This window comes from Elephas maximus, chromosome 3 (assembly GCF_024166365.1).
Source record: "Elephas maximus indicus isolate mEleMax1 chromosome 3, mEleMax1 primary haplotype, whole genome shotgun sequence".
NCBI classification, from domain to species: domain Eukaryota; kingdom Metazoa; phylum Chordata; class Mammalia; order Proboscidea; family Elephantidae; genus Elephas; species Elephas maximus.
Window position 1 is genome coordinate 68,088,565 of NC_064821.1, and position 24,998 is coordinate 68,113,562.

Consider the following 24,998-nt stretch of genomic DNA (forward strand, 5'->3'; position numbering starts at 1 on the left):
TATGGACATCAGTATCATGGGGGTGGGGGCCAGGGGAAGGGTCTGGGAACAGGAGATCCAGCCCCCACTTTCCATGAGGATTGGGGAGGGACAGATGGATGGGAGTGGAGGAGACTGGCCTCAGGCTGAATTCTCACATATATTGAGCCCCTACTGTGTGCCAGGCATGTACCCAGAACTGGGAATGAGATTAATTAGACACGGTGCCCCCCCGAAGGAGCTGGGAGACACACACTTATGTCCCTGGATGTTAACCTTCCAGACAGAGGTGAAATTAACAGGTCTCAGTGGGGTGGGATGTTTGAGACCCACCTCCTTCTGAGGACAGAAGCCCACTATACCTGCCCCTCTGTGAATGGCCCTGGCCGAGGCAGGACTCTGCTCGGGCTTGAATGGTGAGTGAGCATCATGTCAGGGGGTTCAGCCCCAGCTTCTGCTCTTGGACACAAGCTGCGGAGATAGGGTTTGGGGCACAGACAGTGCCCCCACCAACTCTGCTACAAACAGAACTTCTCTGGGGCCCTGGGACAAGCCAGCTGTGGCAAACATTGGAACTGGGGCTTGAGCAACCAGAATGGGGCCCACCCCACCCACACATGCACAAATACTTAACTGCAAAAGAATTTCTGGATTATAAGAGGGGCTGGGTGGGGGAGGCCTGAGGGGCAGCTGCCTTGGAAGTGCTCCTCACTGTTTTTCTCCATTGTGGGGAGGAGGGCTCCAAGCCTCTTGATGTTATAGCCCTTTTGTGAGCAGCTTTTGTGGTTCACACGCGGTCACTTGTCTGGGGTGCAGGTCTCCCCAGGAGGGCTGGGCTAGCATTGAGGAAGGTGTGCCCACTCACAGACAGTCCCACCTCTCTCCACCAGTGCTGGAACCGGCCCCCCCTTCAATGCCATTTGATTTCCAGGCCTTCCTCTTTGCCTTTCCCCTGGACAGGCCTCCCAAAGTTCAAATGTCCCTGACAGGGCCAGGGCTGTCCTTCCCTTCCCATCCAGAAGGCCTATGCACTTCATGTGCAAACCGTCACCCTGTCCCCAGAGCTCTGTTACATACCCCTTCCCCAGGGCAAGGGGGCTGGCCTTGTATTCTCTATCTGAGGGAGACCACTCTAGTTCCTCTTCAGGGAATGGAGATCTGGCCTCTGCATCTCTGCCTAATCAGAGCAGCAGCTGGAAGCTTTTCTCACTGAGAACAAACTGAGCTCTGGCTCCCCATGCACCCTGAATAGGGATGTCTGAGTTGGGTTTGGAAGGATAGAAGGGAGTTTTTTAGGTAGGTGAGTTTCAGAAGGACGTTCCTGACAGAGAGAGCAGCATGAGAGACAGTATCAGCTGGTTGTGTTCCAGTAGCTGAGGATGGCTTTAGGGGAAAATGAGGGTGTGGGAGTGTGGATGAGGCCGGCAAGAGCCAGATCTTGTTGGATCTTCTCATAGCAAGGGGATTCACAGAAAGACAAAGTGTTTTCTAAGAGGAGTTTATTTTGTTTTCTCATCTAGGTCATCGAGGAGACTGACAAGAAAGCTCTGAACTCCAACTGGAAGAGGGAGGGCAAGGAGGAAGGAGGGAGTCCTGGGAGCTGCTGCTACTCCTCATCATCCCCTTCTTCCTTCCCACTGGCAAGGGTCTTATGGGCCACGTAGCCCAGACTGGCACCAACCTTGGCCATGACGGCACTGCCGCCACCGGTAGCCCCTGTGAAGCAAGCACAGAAGGGTCACTGGTTTCTGGGAATCCAAATGTCTGGAAATCACTGGTTGAGCCCAAAAAGGCCTTGAGGGGGAAGGCAACGGCTGTGAAGTGAATCTTATTTCCCGCTTACTTGCCTCTCAAATCAGAAATGTGTTTCAGAGAAGAAAAAGACACAACTAATGGCTCAGTCTGTGGAGCTGTACCTCATGTCTGCGAGGAACACACTGTGTTACTAGTAACGCTAATGACAGCCACCTTGTGGAGACCTCACTGTGTGGGTGCTGGGAGGTTCACAAACAAAAGGTCCTTCATCCTTGCTGCAGCCCTGGGACCTATGAGAGGACAACCATCTTATAGCCAACTGGAGAGTGTTCCTAGCCCTGTCCGCTCCCTTCACCCCATCACTGCAGGGTGTGGTCTGGCCAGGGCCTTCCCCCTGCCCCCTCTGAGAAGGCTCCATGCTGCCCAACTGGTTCACTGGGCTTTTGCCATCCATAACTGAGAGAGAGATGGAGAGTTCAGGGAGCCAGAGGGGGAGTTTGTCAGGGGTGGTTTTTCTCCAGGATTTTAGAGGCCTCAGAAAGAGAGGGAGAGGAGAGGAGATGAGAGATAAGGGAAGGAGGAAGGAAAGGGGAAGGGAGGAGGGAGGGAGGAAAAGAGAAAGGGGAGGGAGGCAAAGGGGGAGAAAGAGGGAAGGAGGAAGAAGGGGGGAGGGGGGTGGGGGAGGGAAGAATAGGGGGAAGGGAAAGGGGAGGTAGGAGGAAAGGGAAGGGGTGGGAGGAGGAGAAGGAGGAAGGTCAGAGGGAGAGGGAGAGACAGAAGTTTTGTATCTTCCTTTTCCATGGTATTCAAGAAACTCAAGACCAGGGGTGGTGTGAGATTGATTTGGGTTGTTCGATCGTGTTTCTTTGCCACTATGACTCTCTGAAATCGAGCATGCTAAATGCTAAAGGGGGATGATTTTCCTGGTTTCCAGATGAGGGAACTGAGGTTTGTGGTGACTTGGCCAAAGCATCAGTGGGGCACCAGGCCTCAGAGGCTAAAAGTGAAGCTTCTGGAATCAGACTAAGTTTGAATTCTGGCCCTGGTACTAACTAGCTGTGAGAACCTGAGTAAATTACTTAAGCCCTCAGTGCCTCTGTTTTCCCACCTGTATGTTGGGGATAATAAGAGTGCCCACCTCACAGGGCTGAATTAGCCAGAGAAAAGGGCTCAGAATAGTACAGAGGACCAGCTGGCCCTGGTGCCGCCGTCTAAGGGCCTGTGCCCCCACTCACCGAGGCTCTGGAGAGTGGCCACCAGGCCTCCAGCAGGCACACCGCCACCGTTCAGCACCGCAGACCAGCTCATCATCCAGGCGGCCATGGAGTTGGCGGCGATGCCGGCACTGGTGAAGCCCAGCACCGGCAACCCCGCGGCCATGAGCCCTGGAGAGAGAGGAGGGGTGAGCGCCCCCGCAGCAGGGTCTCGCCCCACCTGCCCACTCGCGCCCCCAGACGCACCTCCTCCGACCACCATGTAGGGCAGGGCATCCCAGAACCCAGAGCCGCTGTCCTTTGACCTGTCATCGGAGCTCTTGCCTGTTGGGAGAGCGGACAAAGAGGAGTGAAGTGGGGAGGAGGCCACGCACTGTGTCCCGCGCTAAGATCACTCCCAGAGCTGGAAGCCGCCACCCTCCCGTAAAGGAGAGCGGCATAGAAGGGGAGGGACTTTACTCCAAGCACCGTGCCTGGTATGTAGCTGGCATTGAAAACATTTCGGAGGAATGGAGAAATTGACAGAGTAGGAATTCGAACCTGTGACGCTGGCTATAGCAACATTGTGCTGTCCATTGTAACAGCTTCTCGCTTTCAGAGGCACACCAGAGATCCTGAAACTGTGCTCAAACCTCCCTCTCCTTCTTTATCCCACAGAGACTCCCTCCTCCTTCCTACCCACCCCACTGACACCGCCCCCCAGGGCAGAGTTCTTACCTGCCTCCACTCCTAGGCAGGTGAAGAGTAGCAGGTAGCACAGAACGAGCGATACCGCCTTCTGCCGCATGGTGGCGCCGCGCACCGGCTTTGTTGCAGGCCCTGGAGTGCGGGAAAAAGGGAGGGGAAAGACCACAGGCCGTCGGATGGAGCCCAGGACCCTCTCCGGACCTTGGGTTTTCGGATTCCTCACAGCAACAATGGGAGTGAGGTTTCTGCCTCACGGGGTGGTTAAGAGAATTTAATGAATGAATGTTCTGGTATGGTGCCTGCACATGGTGAGCCTTCATTACAGTTACCACTGTTCTTGGTTTTGTCATTACTTGGACAGGGTACTATAGTAATTCCCTTCTCTTGGTCTGTTTATTCTTCAAATGGCGGTATTAATCGAGCCTCCTTCAGAGGGTGGTTGTTATTTAGAAACTCTTCACCGTATATCCCTAACACTTAGAACAGGGCGTGGCACTAAAAAAAAAAAAAAAAAAACTCATTGCAGTCGAGTGAATTCAGACACATAGTGACCCTACAGGGCAGAGTAGAATTGTCCCACAGAGCTTCCAAGGCTGTAATCTTTACAACAGCCGAATGCCACATCTTTCCTCTCGCACAGCGGCTGGTGGGTTTTGAAAGGGCGACCTTTCGGTTAGCAGCAGAGTACTTAACCACTGCGTCACCAGGGCTCCTTACCGGGAACAGAGAATGTGTTTAAAAAAAAAAAAAAATGGTTGTTGATTAACTTATTTTTAGAATCCGTTAAGTACCTACAGGTACCAAGCACTGGCCTCACATCAACTTCATTTTTCAGATGAAGAAAGAATAACAGAGCAGTAAAGGAGATTGCCCAAGGTCACACAGCAATAATAATAGTAAAAATGGCCCTTCCATGTACTGAGCAATTACCAGTACTCAGCCCTTTATGGCACAAGGTCACTTATACCCATAACAACTCCATGAGGTAGGTGCCATTGTTATCAATCCCTGTGATAGCTAAGGAAACTGAGCTCATAAAGGTTAAGTAATACCCCCAAGACTGCTCCGCCCACACTTTTAACAGTCACTCCAGTTAGCTTCATCTATCTTCAAAGATGACCTTCCTGTTACCTTGTCTACTACAATAACGGTTTCAGAAATTGTCCAGTCCTCTGGGAGGTAAGGTAGTTTGATCTCCATTTTACATGTCAGGTAACTAAGGCCCAAAGAGGTGAAGTGACAGGGTTGAGACCACAGAGAGCTGACCTAGCACCAATAAGCTAGGTCTCATGCATTCTGAGACTGCCCTAAAAGCTCCAACCCATCCCCTCAGACCAGTCCCAGCCTAGTGCACTAAAAGGGACCCAGGGAGGTAGCCTGGCAGAGGGTAGCAGCTTGGCATCCCCACCCCATAGCTCCTGGGTTTACCTTGGAAAAGGGAAGAAAGAATCTTCCTGCCCAGGATCTGCTGATGGATGGAGCAGTGGCGAGGAAAAGGCTGTTGGGCTGAAGGCTGGCTTTTTATAATCGATTTGGCTACCCTCCACCCTGCCCCAGGCAGCCAATCGCTGTCAGAGTTTCCATTTCCTGCACTCCTCCTAGTTTCCTTTTCCTGGTCTTCTTCAGCTCTGTGCACCGGCAGCATCTGTGCGCTGCCTGCTGGAAGAAAGATGTAATTCAAGCTGGGAAGGAGGGGAGGGACTTTTCCAAAGCAGGCCACACTGTGGTGGAGTCCATGGCCCTAGTCAGCTTAGTGAAGCCCAACCATCAGTTCCTCCCAGGGCACAGAGGCTTTGCAGGATTCAGTTCAATCAATAATAATATCTACTATTTATTGAGGACGTGCTGCATGCCAGGACTTGGGCAAAGTGCTCTATGTACATTGTCTGTCTCCAATCCCACAGCAGCCTTGTGAAGTACCATTTACTGTTTAGAATCCCCATTTTGCAGTTGAGGAGATTAAACCTTTAGAAATGTAGTCATTCTATTCCATTGTTCCCCCAGGATGGCTGCTTCTGGTTATAGGCTTATGATAAGAGTAGTGAACCCCATGCTCATGAGGCCATTGTCACATATCCTTTGCTATAACATGGGTCTTCTGGCCCTAGGTATGTGTCAGAATCAGCTTGAAGGCAATGGTTTTTTTTTGGCCCTAGGTGGTAGATTGATCATTGTTTAAGCCTTTGGGTAGTGATGCTTGCAGAGGCACCATGGGTAAGAAGTGCAACCTGTATTTGGAGTACATAGCAATTCCAGTAAGGATGACTCATTGCCTTTTCAACTGGAAGGGGTCTGTTGTAATTAACCTGCCACCAGGGGGTTGACTGTTCTACCTGAGTAATATTGCTGTGTTGCTGCCTTCTGCTGGCAGATTGGCTATTTGTTGGTTGTTGCTAGGTCAGCCTTGTAGAGGGAGCCGAAGTTGTTGGACCCATTCATAGACTTCATTCTTGCCACCATGGCCACTCATTTATGGGTCAATTGCAAAGCGATATTATTGTTTTTGTGTGCTATCAAGTCGATTCCAACTCACAGTAACCCTGTAGGACAGAGTAGAACTGCCCCATAGGGTTTCCTAGGCTGTAAATCTTAACAGGAGCAGATAACCAGGTTTTTTCTCTCACAGAGTGGCTGGTTGAAACTGTTGAGTTTTTGGTTAGCAGCAGAGCCCTTAACCATTTCGCCACCAGGGCTCCTTAGCAAAGCAATTGTTGCTAGGTGCCTTGGAGTTGATTCTGACTCATAGCTATCTTATGTGCAACAGAACGAAATACTGCCTGGTCCTGTGCCATCCACATGATTGTTGCTATTCTTGAGCCCATTGTTGCAGCCACTATGTCAGCCCATCTGGTTGAGGGTCTTCCTCTTTTTCACTGACCCTCTACTTAGACAAGCATGACATCCTTCTCCAGGGACTGATCCCTCCTGATAACATGTCCAAAGTATGTGAGACAAAATCTCGCCATCCTCACGTCTAATGAGCATTCTGGCTTTACTTCCTCCAAGTCAGATCTGTATGTTCTTCTGGCAATCCATGGTATATTCAACATTCTTGGCCAACACCATAGTTCAAAGGCAGCAATTCTTCTTTGGTCTTCCTTGTTCATTGCCCAGCTTTCACAGGCCTATGAGGTGACTGAGAACACCATGGCTTGGGTTACCAAAAACCAAACCAAACACAGTGCCGTCGAGTTGATTCTGACTCATGGCAACCCTATAGGGCAAAGTAGAACTGCCCCATAGAGTTTCCAAGGAGCGCCTGGTGGATTTGAACTGCCGACCCTTTGGTTAGTAGGCGTAGCACTTAACCACTATGCCAACAGTGAGTGTTTCCTGGCTTGGGTTAGGTGTACCTTAGTCCTTGAAGTGACATCTTTGCTTTTTAACACTTTGAAGCAGCAGATTTGCCCAGCGTAATGTATCATTTGATTTCTTGACTGCTGCTTCCATGGGCTTTGATTGTGGATCCAAGTAAAATATAACTCTTGACAACTTCAGTCTTTTCTCCATTTATCATGATGTTGCTTTTTGGTTCAGTTGTGAGGATTTTTGTTTTCTTTTTGCTGAGGTTTAATCCATACTGAAGGCTATAGCCTTTGATCTTTATCAGTAAGTTCTTCGAGTCCTCTTCACTTTCAGCAAGCAAGGTTGGCTAAATTTAGAGGCTGGCTGACATCCACAGGATGTGACATCCTGACCGTCCTCTTGTAGAGCCTCATTTATAGTGGATGGTCTCCAGTGAGCATTAATGTGAAACACAAAGATCAGCATGCTTTGTGCCCACTCCTACACCCATTGCCATTGAATCAATTGACTCATTGAGACCTTCTAGGAAGAGGAGAACTTCCCCATAGGCTTTCCAAGGCTGTAGTCCTTATGAAAGCAGGCCGTCACATTTTTCTTGCACAGAGCGGCTGGTGGGTTTGAACCACTGACCTTTAGGTTAACAGCTGAGTGCTTAACTACTGTGCCACCAGGGCTCTCTCCAACTCACCCATATGTCTGTTCCCCAGACCTGCTTATCCTTGAGCTTCCAATTTTGTTCTTTCACCCTCTTGACCAACCAGCCAAACCATTTATTAAAAATCAGTGTATAGCCATACCCGAGTCCATTGCTTCCTCCATACAAATGGGATGACAATGTATACTGCTCACAGTTGTGCCTCCTGGGAGGATCATCCCTGTTCTTCAGGGCTACCTCCAACTGTGGTCCATTTCTAGCTAGTACCAAAATATCATACTGAACTAGTATTCAACAATCTGTGAATTGGGTCTGACTCCTTTCCTCCTTTTACCAGTTGGTTGCAGGGATCCTTTCCTAAGGCCATAGGTGTGAGTCAAAGGAGAGGTGTCTGTATCAATCATCTAGTGCTGCTATAACAGAAATACCACAAGTAGATGGCTTTAACAAAGAGAAGTTTATTTCCTCACAGTAAAGTAAGCTAAAAGCCCAAATTCAGAGCATCGGCTCCAGGGGAAGGCTTTCCATCTCTGTTGGCTCTGGAGGATGGTCCTGGTCCTCAATCCTTCCTTGCTCGAGGAGCTTCTCAGGCACAGGAAGAACCCTGGGTTCAAAGGATGTGCTCTGCACCTGGTGCTGCTTTCTTGGTGGTATGAGGTCCCCAACTCTCTGCTTGCTTCTCTTTCTTATCTTAAGAGATAAAAGGTGGTACAGGCCACACCCCAGGGAAATTCCCTTTACATTGGATCAGAGAGGCGACCGACCTGAGTAAGGGTGGAGTTTCAATCCCACCCTAATCCTTTTAAGGTTAAATTACAGTCACAAAATGGAGGACAACCACACAATACTAGGAATCGTGGCCTAACCAAGTTGATATACACATTTTTGGGGGGACATAAGTCAATCCATGATAGTGTCAGATCAACAGAGTCAGAGGCCATGGGAGCCTGGCTGCCTGTTCATTTAATTGACTCATGTCTTCTGGACCCTTTTGAGTCCAGCCCTGAATGTACCACTTCTATCATAGATTGGATTGCTACTGTGCCTGTCTGCTAATATCCAGCTTGGTGTCCAGTGGTGAGATGCTTAGTCACTACTGGTGCCCAGTGACATATCAGGACCTTTCCTTCAAATGAACCATGGTGAGCATGGCCTTATTCCAAAATCCTAGAGGTCCTCATTGCAACTCTCTTATTTCAGCTTTCAGAGACTCACTGCAGCATCTTTACCCACCACAGATATGTCCAGTTACATTGTACCTGCTGGATCATTTAATCCAAAGTGGTAGTATAGCTTGTTTTGTGGTCTAAACCTCCTGTATAGCCCTCTCTTGCTCTAGACCCAACTCACAATTGGCAGCTGTCCAGACCCAGTAAAGGATTGGAGATATATTTCCAAATGTGTATATTCTGTCTCCAAAATCCAAAGAGGCCCACCGACTACTGTTTCTCTTTCTAAGTCATACCATATACAAGGTGAGATGGCTTGTCCTTGCATGCCCCAAACCACTGAACTCCTAAAAATGTTACCAAGGTGGCAGAACCCTGAACTCTCATGCAGTTTCCATCTATTCTCTGGTAAACATGGTGCTTATCATTTCCTGTTGTTGTTGTTTGTCTTTGAGTTGATTTCGACTCATAGTGATCCTATATGGCTGAGTAGAAGGGCCCCATAGTGTTTCCTAGGCTGTAATCTTTTTTTGATCTCTTCCTCCAAATTCGATTTTTTAAAAAATTTTTTTCTTGTGCTTTAAATGAAGGTTTACAGAGCAAACTAGTTTCTCATTAAACAATATGTATACTGTTTTGTGACGTTGGTTGTCAACCCCACAATATGTCAGCACTCTTCCCTTCTCGACCTTGGGTTCCCCATTACTAGCTTTCCTATCCCCTCCTGCCTTCTAGTCCTTGTGCCTGGGCAGGAGTGTCCATTTAGTCTCGTTTTGTTTTATGGGCCTGTCTAATCTTTGGCTGAAACGTGAACCTCACAAGTGACTTTATTACTGAGCCATAAGGATGTCCAGGGGGCCATAATCTCAGGGTTTCTCTACTCTCTGTCAGGCCAGTAAGCCTGTTCTTTTTTTGTGTGTGTGTGTGCATTAGTATTTTTTACTACATTTTTCTCCAGCTCTTTCTGGGATCCTCTGTTGCGATCCCTGTCAGAGCAGTCGGAGGTGGTACCTAGGCTCTAGATTGCCAAGCCTTTTCTCCTGCAGAGCCTCTGGGTTGATTTCAACCACCAGTTTTTTGGTTAGCAGCTGAGCACTTAACCATTGCGCCACCAGGACTCCTTTATTACTTCCTGTTTGTGTCCAATTAGTATGATGTCATCAATATAGTGGGTCAACATAATGTTCAGTGGAATTTCAAAGCCATCAAGTCCTTTTAGACTACATTACAACAGAGAGCTGGAATGTTTAACAAATTCACAAGGAGAGAAAGGGAAGGTGCTAAAAGCAAACTGCCTTTGATCATCTCTTCTGATGGGTATTGCCAAGAGAGCATTTGTCAAATCAATAGCCATACGCCAAGTGCCGGTAAAGATACCACACCAGTAGAGTAGCTCTGGTTGGGGCTATCACGTGGGTAAGTTTACAGTAGTTCATCCATCATCCACCATGATGCATCTGTTTTCCCAGAGGCCAGATAGGTGAATTGAATGGGCATATGATGAGGAACACAACTTGGACCAAAATATTAAATCAGAAATAAACTGCAGGTCAGTTTTAAGAATTTCCACTTGGCTCTTCCTGTCATAGTAGCCTTCACTCCACAGGTCATGGAACCAATGAGAGGATTCTGTCAGCTTCTATGGAACCTATTGGACTTGGACTAAACTCCATTAATCAGCAGGCCTCCTTTAGCCTCTCCTCTAACTAGAAAACTGTGATGGAGTTTTTTTGTCTCATAATTTCCGTGTCATTTCAGACTCTATATCTTTAACAGTCTTTAAAAATTCTGAATATTTTCCTTTTTTTGAGTGTATAGTTACCCTCACAAATGGCAGTAGATCCCTTTGGGAAAGTATTGGAGGAATATTTACTATACATAATTGTGGAGTCATCGCAGAATCTTTGCTTAATGGGACATGGCCTCTCCTTGGTCAAGAAGTTCTGGTTCTGTGATCTAGAATCTGGATGAAGGACCGTGATTTTCCATTGTGGCAGCTGATAGCAGTTTTCTGTGTACCAGCTCTTGCCTTTTTTTTTCTTTTAATATAAAAATCCAGGATCACCCTGTCAGATATCCATGATCCCATCCTCATAATCGATTAACCACAGACCCCTGCAGTCAAAGCATCCTCTTTGCAACTCAGGCCTTGCTGCCCATGGCAGTAATTATATTCACTTGCCTTTGAATATATCATCTGCATGACACAGGTTGTTAATGATTTCCCGTTCTTCATCATATAGTCCAGCTTCTCACATTATTTGCTCAGCGTACAGATTGAATAAGTATGGTGAAAGAATACAGCCCTGATGCACACCCTTCCTGACTTTAAAACATGCATCCCCTTGTTCTGTTAGAATAACTGCCTCTTGATTTATGTACAGGTTCCTCATGAGCACAATTGAGTATTCTGGAATTCCCATTCTTCATGATATCATCCATAATTTGTTATGATCCACACAGTCAAATATCTTTGCACAGTCAATAAAATAAAGGTAAACATCTTTCAGCCAGGGTCCATCTGTCATCAGCAACTACATCCCTTGTTCTATGTTCTCTCTTTTGAATCCTGCTTGAATTTCTGGCAGTTGCCTGTTGATGTACTACTGCAACCACTATTGAATGATCTTCAGTAAAATTTTACTTACATGTGATATTAATGATATTGTTTGGTAATTTCCTCATTTGGTTGGATCACCTTTCTTTGGAATAGGTGTAAATATGGATCTCTTCCAGTCAGTTGGCCAGGTAGCTGTCCTCTGGATTTCTTGGGATAGATGAGTGACCACGTCCAGTGGTGCATTCGTCTGTTGAAACAGCTCAATTGGTGTTCTGTGAATTCTGGAGCTTTTGTTTTCACCAGCGTCTTCGGTGCAGCTTGGACTTCTTCCTTCAGTACCATTGGTTCTTGATCATATGCTGCCTCCTGAAATGATTGAATGTTGGACCATTCTTTTTGGCATAGTGACTCTGTGTATTCCTTCCATCTTTGGATGCTTCCTGCGTTGTTCAGTATTTTGCGCATAGAATCCTTCATTATTGCAACCCGAGGCTTAGATTTTTTCTTCAGTTCTTTCAGCTTCAGAAAAGACTAGTGTGTTCTTCCCTTTTGATTTTCTAACCCCAGGTCTTTGCACATGTCATTATAATACTTTACTTTGTCTTCTCGAGTTGCCCTTTGAACTCTGTTCAGCTTTTTTTACCTGATCATTTCTTCTGTCCACTTCAGCTACTTGATGTTCAAAAGCAACTTTCAAAGTCTCTTCTGACATCTATTTTGGTCTTTCCTGTCTTTTTAATGACCTCTTGCTTTCTTCATGTATGATGTCCTTGATGTTATTCCACAGCTTGTCTTGTCTCCCATCATTAGTGTTCAGTGGATCAAATCTATTCTTGAGATGGTCTCTAAATTCAGGCGGGATATACTCAGGGTCCTACTTTGGCTCTCGTGAACTTGTTCTAATTTTCTTCAGCATCAGCTTGAACTTGCATATGAGCAGTTGATGCTCTATTCCTCAGTCAGCCCGTGGTCTTGTTCTGACTGATGATATCGAGCTATCCCATCATCTCTTTCCACAGATATAGTCACTTTGATTCTTGTGTATCCCATCCAGGGAGGTCCACATGCATAGTCACTGTTTATGTTGTTGAAAAAGGTATTTGCAATGAAGAAGTTGTTGGTCTTATAAAATTCTATCATTCGATCTCCAGCATTGTTTCTATCACCAAGGCCATATTTTCCAATTACCGATCCTTTTTCTTTGTTTCCAACTTTTGCATTCCAATCACCAGCAATTATCAATATATCCTGATTGCATGTTTGATCAATTTTCAGACTGCAGTAGTTGGTAAAAATCTTCAATTTCTTCATCTTTGACCTTAATGGTTTGTGTGTAAATTTGAATAATAGTCATTCTAACTGGTCTTCCTTGCGTATGGATATTATCCTATCACTGACAACACTGAACTTCAGGATAGATCCTGAATGTTCTTTTTGATGATGAATGCGATGCCATTCTTCTTCAATTTGTCGTTCCTGGAATAGTAGACCATATGATTATCTGATTCAAAATGGCCAATACCAGTCCATTTCAGCTCACTAACGCCTAAGATACCAATGTTTATATGTTCCATTTTATTTTTGACGATTTCCAATTTTCCTTGATTCATACTTCGTACATTCCATAGATGTTTGCAGCTGTTTATTCTCATTTTGAGTCATGCCACATCAGCAAATGAAGGCCCCGAAAACTTGACTGCATCCGCATAATTGAGGTCAAATCTATTTTGAGGCGGCAGCTCTTCTGTGGTTGTATTTTGAGTGTCTTCCAACCTGAGGAGCTCATCTTTTGGCACTATATCGGACAGTGTTCTCCTGCTGCTCATAAGGTCTTCACTGGCTAACTTTTTTCAGAAATAGACCTCCAGGTCCTTCTTCCTAGTCTGTATTAGTCTGGAAGCTCAGCTGAAACCTGTCTGCCATGGGTGGTGCTGCTGGTGTTTGAATACTGGTGGCATAGCTTCCAGCATCACAGCAACATGCAAACGCCCACAGTACCACAAACTGACAAATGTGTTGGGGGTATGTATGTATGTATATGTATACACGCACATACACGTATAATAAAACAAGGAAGAAATACTAAAAACAATTGCTTCTGCAACTAAACGTGGTTGTAGCTGGTATTTAGAGCTACCTTCTTCCGCTACCCATTTCATATTCTCTTTGCCTTCAGCAAACACCTCAGTGGGTTGTGGTTCTTTGCCTGGTTACTCAAACTTTCATTCCTGAAGGTTCTGGGCCATTAGTAGTCATGTTAGAATTGGGTTGCTATAGTTTTCCATTAACTTTAATTACAGGGCATGGTAGTACTAAGGGACGTCCTGTGAGATCTCCTGTATTTCAGACATACTCTTCTTTATCTCCACTATGTAATTATCAATTCAATTTCCCCTTGGTAATCAGGATCAGTCACATCAGCCAATACAGTAACTCCGTTCTTTCCTTGTTGATCCAGAGGCATGAGGAGCCTTCCAGTTCAAGGGAATCAGTATTCTGTCTCCTGATGGGAGCATTCCTCTCTTTGAAATTAAGACCTCTAGACTGCAGAGCATGGTCACGGGGACAGGAAGCAAAAATTTTGTGAGTGGCTAACTAGGGGTAATATGAGTGATGCCACTCTGAGTCCCACCCCTTGACTCCTGGACTCATGAATCCTGGTTATTGGAGAAACAACACCTTATATTGGATGCTGGTTTAGAGCATATACAACCTCCTATAGAACAATGCCCCAACCATGCACGGTATGGCCACCTAACTGGCACCATAATTATGTCTTTAGAAAGCCATTCCATTGTCCTGTCAAGCCAGCTGCTTCAGGATGATGCGGAATGTGGTAATATCAGTGAATTCCATGAGTGTGGGCACATTGGCACACTTCATTTGCTATGAAGTGAGTTATTTGATTCAAGGTAATGCCATATGGGATACCATGACAGTGCATAAGGCATTCTGTAAGTCCACAGATGGTAGTTTTGGCAGAAGAATTGCATGCCGGAAAGGCAAATTTTGTATCCAGAGTAAGTGCCTATCACAGTAAGAACAAAATGACGCCCTTTCCACAATGGAAGCGGTCCAATGTAATCAATCTGCCACCAGGTTGCTAGCTGATTGCCCCTAGGAATGGTGCTGTATCAGGGACTCACTGTTGGTCTCTGCTGCGGCAGATCGGTCACTCGGCAGTGGCTACAGCCAAGTCAGCCTTGGTAAGTGGAAGTCCATGTTTCTGAACCATGCATAACCTCCATCCTTGCCATGGCTGCTTTATTCATGAGCCCACTGGGCAATGATAGGAGTGGCTGGGGAAAGAGACTGACTGGTATTCACAGAAGGCATCATCCTAACCACTTGATTGTTAAAATCCTCCTCTGTTGAGATGACCCTTTGGTGAGCATTCGCATGAGGCACAAACTTCTTTGGCACATTCCGAGATGTCTATCCACATACCTCTTCCCCATACCTCCTTGTCTGCAATTTTCTAATCAAGTTCCTTCCAAATCCCCGATCATCCAGCCAAACCATAGTTATGGCTCGTGAATCAGTATACAATCGTGCATCTGGCCATTTCTACCCATAAGCAAAGTGAACAACCAGGTGCACCACTCGAAGTCCTGCTGGTTGGAAGGATTTCCCTTCACTACTGTCCCCTTCAGGGAGGTCCCAGAAAGGGGCTGCTATGCTGTCACTGTCCACTTTCAAGTGGTGCCAGCATATTGTGCAGAACCATCTGTTAACCAGAGTTGAGTTTTCTCTTCCTCAATCAACTGATCATAAGGAACACCCTATGAGGCCATAGGTTCAGACTGGGAGAAAGAAGGTAATGTGACAGGAGTGGAGACCATGGACATTTGGATCACCTCCTCATGTGACTTACTTGTGCTTTCAGGTCCTGCTCAAGCCTGATCTTGTCTATACTACTTCCATTTAATCATGGTGTGCTGCTATGCACATCCAACATTACAACTCTGTGGATCAGAGAACATCAGTTCATGATGGGCAGCTCAGACCACAAGGTGACTTGTGTTCCATGGTTAAGCATTCAGTTTCCACCAAGGCCCAGTAACAAGCCAAAAGCTCTTTCTCAAAAGGAGAGTAGTTGTCTGCAGAGGATAGCAGTGTTTTGCCCTAAAATCCTAAGGATCTGTGCTGCGATTCACCAATGGGAGCCTGCCAAAGATTCCAAACAGCGTCCCTATCTGCCACTGACACTTCAAGCACCATTTGATCAGCTGGGTCATATGGCGCAAATGGCAGAGCGGCTTGCACAGCAGCTTGAACCTGTCACAGAGCCTTCTCTTGTTCTGTGACCCACTCAAAACTAGTAACTTTTTGAGTCACTTGATTAATAAGCCAGAGTAAAAAAGTAGCACACCTAAATGAAGAACATGTTGCTCCAAAATCCAAAGAGGCTCACCCTGCATTGTGCCTCCTTTTTAGTTTTAGGAGGGGCCATATGCAACAACTTATCCTTCACTTTAGTAGGAATATCTCAACATGCCCTACACCTCTGGGCTCCCAGAAATTTTACTGAGTTGGAAGGCACCTGAATTTTTGCCAGGTTAATTTCCCACCCTCTAGCATGCAAATACCTTAAATAAGTCTAGAGTAATAGATACTTCTTCCTTACTAGTTCCAATCAGCATAATGTCATCAATGTAATAGACCAGTGTGAAGCCTTGTGAAGGGGAAAGGTGATCGAAGTCCCTGTGAGCTAAATTATGACATAGGGCTGGAAAGTTAATATACTTTTGAGGTAAAACAGTGAAGGTGTATTGTTGGCCTTGACAGCTGAAGGCAAACTGCTTCTGGTGGTCCTTCAAAACAGGTGTGAAGAAAAAGGCATTAGCCAGATCAATAGCTGCATCACAGGTACCAGGAAATACATTGATTTGCTCAAGCAATGAAATCATATCTGGAAAAGCTCAATTGCAGTTGGAGTCACCACCTAGCTAAGTTTTTGACAATTCGTTGTCATTCTCCAAGATCCATCTGTTTTTTGCACAGGCCAAATAGGCAAGTTGAATGGGGATGTTGTGGGAATCCATCCCTGCATCCTTCAAGTCCTTGATGGTGGCAGTAATCTCTGCAATCCCTCAAGGAATGCGGTATTGGTTTTGATTTACTATTTTCCTAGGTAGGGGCATTTCTAATGGCTTCCATTTGGCCTTTCCTACCATAATAGCCCTTACTCTACATACATGTCAGAGATTCAGTGCGGTGGTTCTGTCAGTTGCTGAGTATGCATATTCTGATTATGCATTCTGGAATTGTGAAAATCACCACAGGTTGGGTTGGGGGATTCACAGGACCTACTGTGAGATGGACATGAGCTAAGACTTGATTAATTACCTGGCCTCCATACACCCCTACTCTGACTGGTAGGCCACCCAGAAACATTTTGGGTCTCCTGGAATTAGTGTCATTTCAGAACCAGTGATTCTCATTGGTTTAGCAGTAATGTAATGATGTAATTTGGCAGTTATGTAACAATGCAGTCATCCTCCATTTTGTGATATGATGTGGTCATCCTCCATTTTTGCATAAAGCTGATTTTGCATAACAACTTGGTCTTTGAAACCTAACCATGTCGATAAGGGAGGAGAGGGTGTATTTCACTTCTAGGGACACCATGACTAAGTAATCAATGCTATAAGTCCATATCGGTCAGACTATTTTGATTACTGCTTTGACTCGGCTACCTATTACAGTAACCACACCCACCTTGTCTTTGGCAATGAAGTGCCTCTACTTAGTCCCTACCACCTCAGAGTCCAATCAGCCCCAACGTAATTAAAAAAAAAAAAAACAGTTGCCGTCCAGTCATTCTGACTCATAGCAACCCTATAGAACACAGTGGAACTGCCCCATAAGTTTTCCAAGGAGTGGCTGGTGGATTTGAACTGCCATCTTTATGGTTAGTATCTGAGCTCTTAACCACTATGCCACCAGTGCCATTTTAGTTAGGTGTCTTAATTCAGTTCCTACTGTCAAATCTGACTTACATAAAATAGCAATCACAGCAGACTTCAAGGATACTGGGGCTCACTTCACAAATTTGTTCCTCACCATTGTGGTGAAAGGTTTGTCCTCTGAGCACTCCATGTGTGGGTGTGTGGGTCTAACCTGATAAGTCTACTGTAACATTCCAATTTCACTAAGCCTTTGGATATCTTCTTCTACAGTATACCAAGGCAAGTCTGGCACTTCAACTTGATTTAGCATAGGTCATTGCTTAATCTATGCTTCAGTGAAACAACCAAATAAACTATTAGATCCTTTTCTAACCTCTGGAGCTGAAACATTGAATTAAGAATCAGTGCTTAGTGGGCCCATATCAATAAACTCAGATGGATGCGACTTTATGTTCCTTGCACCACTATCCCATACTTTAATAACCATTCATACATATATTCTCCAGGTTTCTGTTCATATATATTAGAAAAATCAAGCAGTTCTTTTAGAGTCTAGCGCACCCCCTCCTGTGTCACACTTTGTACTTTACTTCCTGGGACTCACTAGGACTTAAGCCTAGTTATAGGTCTAGAAGCAAAAATGGGTGGTGGGGGTGGGTCCTGGGTCCGGACATTCAGCAATGCCTCATAATACATCTGCCTCAGGTGATGCCCAGGCAATGCCCCGATTGCTGAACCAGGTGATATCTCAGACAAATGCTCTTCAGACACAGCTAAGTTAATCTCATCAGATGGAGGTCAAAAGGATAATGTTTTTTGGGGGGAGGGAGGCTTAGCAGACAAAGATGGAGTGATCTCTTCAGATCAGAGTAAGAGGCTGTTTCTGTTGGTGGGAGTGATTCAATGGAATTTATGCACTCATTGTCCCCAGCTTCCAGATTATATGTCCGAATATCTCCATCCCAAGTTTCAGGATGCCATTTCTTTCCAACCACTGCCTTCACTTTAACTTTAGACATCACTAGAGATTGGAAATTCAATTCGTGTTGTAATTTAGCCACTCTTTTGATAAGATTCTGGGTTTGGTTTTCAGCAATATCAGCTCTGTTACTACAAAAAAATGAGGCTTTCTTTCAAGGCACAAGTGAGAACTTTCAGGTCTTTTATGCAGTACTTGAGCTGTGACTCTGAAGCCCTGAGCTCATTGCTTTCTTTTGTCACTTTGCCTAGCGAAAGCAGGACCAATCAACCAGCTTCCTAATACTTCTCATTCTGACAAAATTGTAGAGAAGTATCAAATATATAATCACCCAGAGCCTTGTCTCTTGCAAATATCTGTTCCATTGGTGGTGATATTTTGTATATATCCATTGTCACCACACACCATGGATTAGCAATGCTCTCTTTACTGCTGGAGTCAGAGTCACCAGTGCCTTTAAAGCTAGCGAGACTTGAGAACCAATTCAGAAAACTCATTCTTAACAATTTTATTCCTCTAAAACCTGTCTTATTAAGGGTGCTGCTCTAACACATACCGAAAATTTTAAAGCAGTTTTGTAATTTGGTAATGGGTAGAGACTGGAAGAGTTTTAAGGTGCCTTATAGGGTTGTTATGAGTCAGAATTGACTTGACAGCAATGGGTTTGGTTTGTTTGTTTGTCTGGGGGGATAGTAAAAGGGAAACTCTGGTGGCATAGTGGTTAAGAGCTAATCAAAAAGTCGGCAGTTAGAATCCACCAGGTGCTCCTAGGAAACCCCATGGGCCAGTTCTAGTCCGTCCTATAGGGTCACTATGAGTCAGAATTGACTCGATAGCAGTGTTTTTTTTTAATAGTAAAAGTGGAGCGTGCCTTGAAGAGACTGTTGGTAGAATTAATGGACCTGAAAAGCAGTTCTGGTGAGGGCTCAGAAGGAAGTGAGGAGAGTTATAGACAAAGTGTTTATCGTCTTAAAAGAATACATATGGTGCCAGCAACAGAATGTTGCTACAAATGTGAACATCAAATGTGTTTCTGGTAAGGCTTTAAAAAAAATGATAAACATATGATTGGACAACGGGGGAAGGGTGGTGCTTTTATGCAGTGGCAAACAACTTTTTGGATTATGTTCAAATGTTTGGTGGAAGGTAGAACTTGTAAGTGATGAACTTGGATATCTAGCTGATGAGATTTCTAAGCGAGATCTTAAAGGGATAAGGAACCCTTTAAGGTCAGTGGTTGGAACACACCAGCTGCACTGTAGGAGAAAGATGTGGCAGTAGGCTTTCCTAAAGATTACAACCTTGGAAACACTATGGGGCAGTTCTACTCTGTCCTCTAGGGTCACCGTGAGTCAGAATAGACTTGATCACATTGTGGTGTTGGCAACCAATGTTACAAAACAATATGTGTATTAATTTTTTAATGAGAAACTAATTTGCTCTGTGAACTTTCATCTAAAGCACAAGAAACAAAGAAGTGAAAAAGATCTTAAAGGGGCCACATGGTTTCTCCTTCTCACTCATAGTAAAATGAGTGAGGAAAGAGATGGACGTAAAATGAACTGTGTTGCATGAAAACAGAACTTAAAGATTTGGAAAATTCTGTTGTACAAACTAAGAATATTCAACAAGGACATAGATACGCAATCTTTTGTTATAGAGATTAAGCCTGAGACTGATGGATCTATGCAACTACCACAGCAAAGAACCCATAAGTTTAGACTGAAGGGAACAGAGAAAGAACAAAAGGAAAGAACGTTGCCTGCCTCTTGAAATTCTACAGGCAGGAAACAGGCCAAAAGAGCTATATTTGTTGTCCTCCAAGAAAACAAAAGGACCATCCCTGGAGCAGCTTGGAGATCAGTAGAACTATTGGAAGGAGAACAGGAAGCAGGGCCTTCTCAGTTTCAAAGAGTGGGGCCATGGTTTCCTGGATCTCAAAGGGTGGGGCCACAGCCTCCTAGGATTCAAAGAGTCAGGTCTTCGCCAACTCGGTTCCAGAGTATGGGGCTGCCGTTAAGGTGTGCCAGGGGGATGGGCCTACTGCCCCAGGCTGAGAGGGCAGGGCTTTCATACCCAAAGAGCAGAGGAGTGGGCTCTGCTGGGGTTGAGGGGCTGGGGTTGCCACTCAGATGGACTAGGAGAATGGGGCTTACTAAAGCCGAAGGGGCAGAGTTGCCATCCCAGAGGGCATGGAAGGCAGAGCTGAAGACCAGGGCCAAGGAGCCTTCTCCCAGAATCCAGCGTGTACGACCAACACCCAGAATCTGGAAGAAAGGGCCATTGCCCAGATGGTCTCAGAGAAGACAGGATTATTTTCAAGGCTTGCAAGCTAATGTAATTTGTTCTGCTGGGTTTTGGACTTGCTTGGTGCCTGTTATCCCTTCTGTGCCTCCAGTTTATTCCATCTGTAATGGAAATGTCTACCTTATACCTGTTCCAGCATTGTACTTTGGAACCAGATTTTATTTGTATTTACTTGTATTTTAGTTTAACAGATCCACAGATGAAGAGGAATTTTGCCCCAGGATGGAATTCACCTAAGATGTCACCCATATTTGATTTAAATGATTCAGAGTATGAGATTTTAGACTTGGAGTTGATCGAAGACTTTTGGGATGATGTGATGGGGTTAATGAGTTTTGCATGTAGCAAGGATATGAATTTTGTGGGTCAAAGGGTGGAATGTTATGGATTGTATTATGTCCCCCAAAAATATGTGTTGTAAATTCTAACCACTATGCCTGTGCATATAATCCCATTTGGGAATGGGTTGTCTTTTGTTATGTTAATGAGGTAGGATTAATGTAGGGTGCATCTTGAGTCAATCTCTTTTGGGATACAAAAGAGATTAAATTAGCAAGCAGAGATGAGATAAGATAGATGCCAAGACACACGGAGATCTCCAAGGAAACAGAAAGCAGAAGCTGAAGATACAGGGACCTTCCTCCAGAGCCGACAGAGAGAAAGCTTTCCCCTAGAGCTGGCACCCTGAATTCAGACGTCTAGCCTCCTAAATTGTGAGAAAATAAATTTTTGTTAAAGCCACACATTTCTGGTATTTCTGTTACAGCAGCACTAGATAACTAAGATATCCATCCTGCCAAAGCTCAAGTCTCATTCACTCTGCTTCATCTGTTAGCAGCCTTTGACACAGTTGATCACTTCTTTCTTGAAGCCCTTTCTTCCTTTGGCTTCTGAGACTCAACTGACTGTACATTCTCAGTCTCATTTGCTAGATTACCACCCCCTCCCTTGCTCTACCTCCACCTCACCCTTGGTTCCCAACCTCTAAGGAGCTCTTCTCTGTCTTCACTCATCCCCCAGGTGATCTCATCACTTTAAATTCCATCTACATGTTCATGATTTCCAAACTATACCTCCAGCCCTGGCTGCTACTGTGCACTAAAACCAGTTGCCACTGAGTTGGTTCTGACTCATGGCAGCCCCATGTGTTTCAGAGTGTAACTGCACTCCATGGGGTTTTCAATAGCTGTGATCTTTCAGAAGTAGTTCACCAGGCCTTTTTTCCAAGATGCTTTTGAGCAAATTTGAACTGCCAACCTTGTAGTTACTAGCCGAGAGCTTAACCATATGTACCACCCAGGGACTTGTATATCTAACTGCCTACTGATCTCGCAGTCATCTCAAAATTATCATGGCCAAACAGAAGCCTTACTTTCCCCTTACAAACCTGCTCCTCCGTGACTCTTCCCATCTCAGTCAGTGCCATCACTGTTCACTTAGTTGCTCAACCCAAAAACCTAGGGCTCCTCTTTGAGTGCTCTCTTTTGCTTAGACCAGCATCCAATCCCTTAGCTGACATGCAAATTCTAGTCTTAAAACTTCTGCCAAATCTGGTCACCTTTCACAATCTTTACCTCTACTAACCTAGTCCCAGTCACTACCACTTCTGGCCATCTAATGAAAGCATCTCCCTGCTTTCATTCTTACCTCCGTATTTTCCATACAGCAGCTAGAGTGATCTTTTAAAATGTGACTAAGATCCTATCACTCTCCAGCTCAATACACTCAAATGATTTCCCATCACCCTTAGATCAAAATCCAAACTTCTTACCATGGCCCATAAAGTCCTAGAAGATTTGGCTGCCAGTTACCTATTTGACCTATCTCCTACCACTCTCCCCTTCACCCTGCAGTCCAGCCACACTGGTTTTGTTAGTCATGCCCAGCTCTTCCAGTTTCAAGCCCTCTGCACTTGCTTTTCCCTCCATTTGTAACACTTTTCCCCAGGTCTTCACATTGTTGGCTCCTTCATTTCATTTAGATGTCTGCTCACGTCACCTCCTCTTCCCTGACTATTCCGTCTTAAATAGAACCTTTCCCATCATTGTCCACCCTTTTCTCTGATTTTTTTTTTTTTTTTGCCTAGCACATCACCTGAAATTATGCCTTTACTTGTTGTATATCACCAGTCTTCCCCAACCCTAAAATGGAAGCTCCATGAAGGCAGGGATTTGGTCACATTCATGGCTGTATTTCCAGGGCCTATCATTGTCCCTGATACTTACTCGACATTCAATGCATATTTATTGAGTAAATAAAGTAGAAATTAAATTCTCTCTCTCTTTTTTTAAGCTTTATTCCTTAACTTGTGGACTGAGGAATTCATACCTGTAACACAAGCCAGTTATTATCTTTATCAACTTGCCCTCTTCCATCATGGACATACGTATATCATCCTCCTTTATGTGAAGATTTTCTAGAGATAGTGAATAAGGAAGCAAGCAAATTACACTCTGAAAGAGCTGATCCAGTTGAAGCTCGGTGTCCCTGGTCTGGAATTCCGTGATACCCTGTGTACAGCATAATTGATCCATTATCCTGTCAATGGACAGTTATTGTTTTCCCTCTTTTCTTTAGCTATTATGAACAATATCACTATAAATATCCTATTCTTCTACTACTCCCTTAGGGTTATACCTAACTGCTGCTGCCAAAGACACATGGAGTAAGACTAGATAAGAGAAAAAGGGACAAGTTTTGGCAGGGTAGACATTCAGCAAACACAGGTGTGTGCTCAAGGTCAGTTCAGGAAACGTCAGTTGCTGTCCTCATTTTAGTCCCCTAGTAGCTGATGACACCGTTGACTAGTGTCTCCTGCTTAGAGCATTTTCTTCTCTTGGCTTCTGTGAAGCCACTCTCCTCCCTGCCGTCTTTTTTTTTTTTTTTTAATTTTAAAAAAATTTTTTATTGTGCTTTAAGTGAAAGTTTACAAATCAAGTCAGCCTCTCATACAAAAATTTACATACACCTTGCTACATACTCCTAATTGTTCTCTCTCTGAGACAGCATACTCCCTGCCCCCACTCTCTCTTTTTGTGTCCATTCGGCCAGCCTCTGACCCCGTCTACCCTCTCATCTCCCCTCCAGACGGGAAATGCCAACAGTCTCATATGTCTACTTGATCCAAGAAGCTCATTCTTCACCAGTATCATTTTCTATCCCAATGTCCAGTCCAACCCCTGTCTGAAGAGTTGACTTTGGGAATGGTTCCTGTCTGGGGCTAACAGAAGGTCTGGGGACCATGACCACTGGGGTCCTTCTAGTCTCAGTCAGACCATTAAGTCTGGTCTTTTTACAAGAATTTGGGGTCTGCATCCCACTGCTCTCCTGCTCCCTCAGGGGTTCTCTGTTGTGTTCCCTGTCAGGGCAGTCATTTGTTGTACCCGGGCACCATGTCTCAGGCTGATGTAGTCTCTGGTTCATATAGCCCTTTCTGTCTCTTGGGCTCGTAATTACCTTGTGTCTTTGGTGTTCTTCATTCTCCTTTGCTCCAGGTGGGTTGAGACCAATTGATGCATCTTAGATGGCCACTTGCTAGCGTTTAGGACCCCAGAAGCCATTGTAGATGTAGAATGTTTTCTTAATAGATTTTATTATGCCAATTAATTTAGATGTCCCCTGAAACCATGGTCCCCAAACCCCTGCCCCTGCTACACTGGCCTTTGAAGCGTTCAGTTTATCGAGGAAACTTCTTTGTTTTGGGTTTAGTCCAGTTGTGCTGACCTTTCCTGTATTATGTGTTGTCTTTCCCTTCACCTGAAATAGTTCTTATCTACTAATTATTGAATACTCCTCTCCATCCCCCTCTCCCCCCTCTTGTAACCATCAAAGAATATTTTCTTCTCTGTTTAAACTATTTTTTGATTTCTTATAATTGTGGTCTTATACAATATTTGTCCTTTTGCAACTGATTAATTTCACTCAGCATAATGCCTTCCAGGTTTCTCCATGTTATGAAATGTTTCACAGATTCATCACTGTTCTTTATCGATGTGTGGTATTCCGTTGTGTGCATATACCACAATTTATTTATCCATTCACCCGTTGATGGGCACCTTGGTTGCTTCCACCTTTTTGCTGTTGTAAACAGTGCTGCAATGAACATGGGTGTGTATATATCTGTTTGTGTAAAGGCTCTTACTTCTCTAGGATATATTCCGAGGAGTAGGATTGCTGGATCGTATGGTAGTTCTATTTCTAGCTTTTTAAGGAAGAGCCAAATCAATTTCCAAAGTGGTTGTACCATTTTACATTCTCACCAGCAGTGTATAAATGTTCCAGTCTCTCCACAACCTCTCCAACATTTCTTATTTTGTGTTTTTTGGATTAATGCTGGCCTTGTCTCCCTGCCTTCTCTTGCTCAGAATCCTTTGTAGGCACTTCTTCTTGGCTGGATCTCTAATGTTGGATGGAGTTTCTCTTGACTCAGGAAGGGACATTTTTCTCTTTTCTGTCTAGGTTTCCAAGATAATATC

The 24,998-nt window shown here is 44.8% G+C and overlaps 3 protein-coding genes across 11 annotated transcripts in view; 1 reads left to right on the plus strand and 2 right to left on the minus strand.

The window, feature by feature from the left end:
* LOC126072784 (interferon alpha-inducible protein 6-like) overlaps window positions 1–5,146 on the minus strand; it is an 88,585-nt gene extending 83,439 nt beyond the window's left edge. Inside the window, exon 1 of the mRNA XM_049878433.1 lies at window positions 5,064–5,146. The gene's annotated coding sequence lies outside the window, so the exon portion shown is untranslated. The remainder of the gene's footprint in view (window positions 1–5,063) is intronic.
* The window catches only part of FAM76A (family with sequence similarity 76 member A), a 99,660-nt gene that overhangs the window by 40,292 nt on the left and 34,370 nt on the right, over window positions 1–24,998 (plus strand). For 8 of the 9 annotated variants that reach the window (XR_007516573.1, XR_007516575.1, XR_007516572.1 and 5 more), the window contains one exon: window positions 1,500–1,588. The exons of the other annotated variant lie outside the window; for it this stretch is intronic. The gene's annotated coding sequence lies outside the window, so the exon portion shown is untranslated. Of the gene's footprint in view, window positions 1–1,499; window positions 1,589–24,998 lie in introns of those variants that run through there. 9 annotated transcript variants of the gene reach the window in all.
* Window positions 1,462–5,147, minus strand: LOC126072785 (interferon alpha-inducible protein 6-like). The gene is made up of 5 exons (XM_049878434.1): window positions 5,064–5,147; window positions 3,666–3,767; window positions 3,195–3,272; window positions 2,970–3,119; window positions 1,462–1,695 (listed from the first exon to the last, which is right to left on the minus strand). The coding sequence occupies exons 2-5, from the start codon at window positions 3,733–3,735 to the stop codon at window positions 1,586–1,588; spliced, it is 408 nt and encodes a 135-aa protein (XP_049734391.1). The 5' UTR covers window positions 3,736–3,767; window positions 5,064–5,147; the 3' UTR covers window positions 1,462–1,585.

What these genes read in the sequence shown, in the direction of transcription:
- LOC126072785 (XM_049878434.1), bottom strand. Translation starts at nt 3,735, where the DNA reads ATGCGGCAGAAGGCGGTATCGCTCGTTCTGTGCTACCTGCTACTCTTC. An exon ending in CTGCCTAGGAGTGGAGGCAG is followed by an intron (nt 3,273 to 3,665) that starts GTAAGAACTCTG and finishes CTCTCCCAACAG; the next exon opens with GCAAGAGCTCCGATGACAGG. An exon ending in GGCCACTCTCCAGAGCCTCG is followed by an intron (nt 1,696 to 2,969) that starts GTGAGTGGGGGC and finishes CTTGCTTCACAG; the next exon opens with GGGCTACCGGTGGCGGCAGT.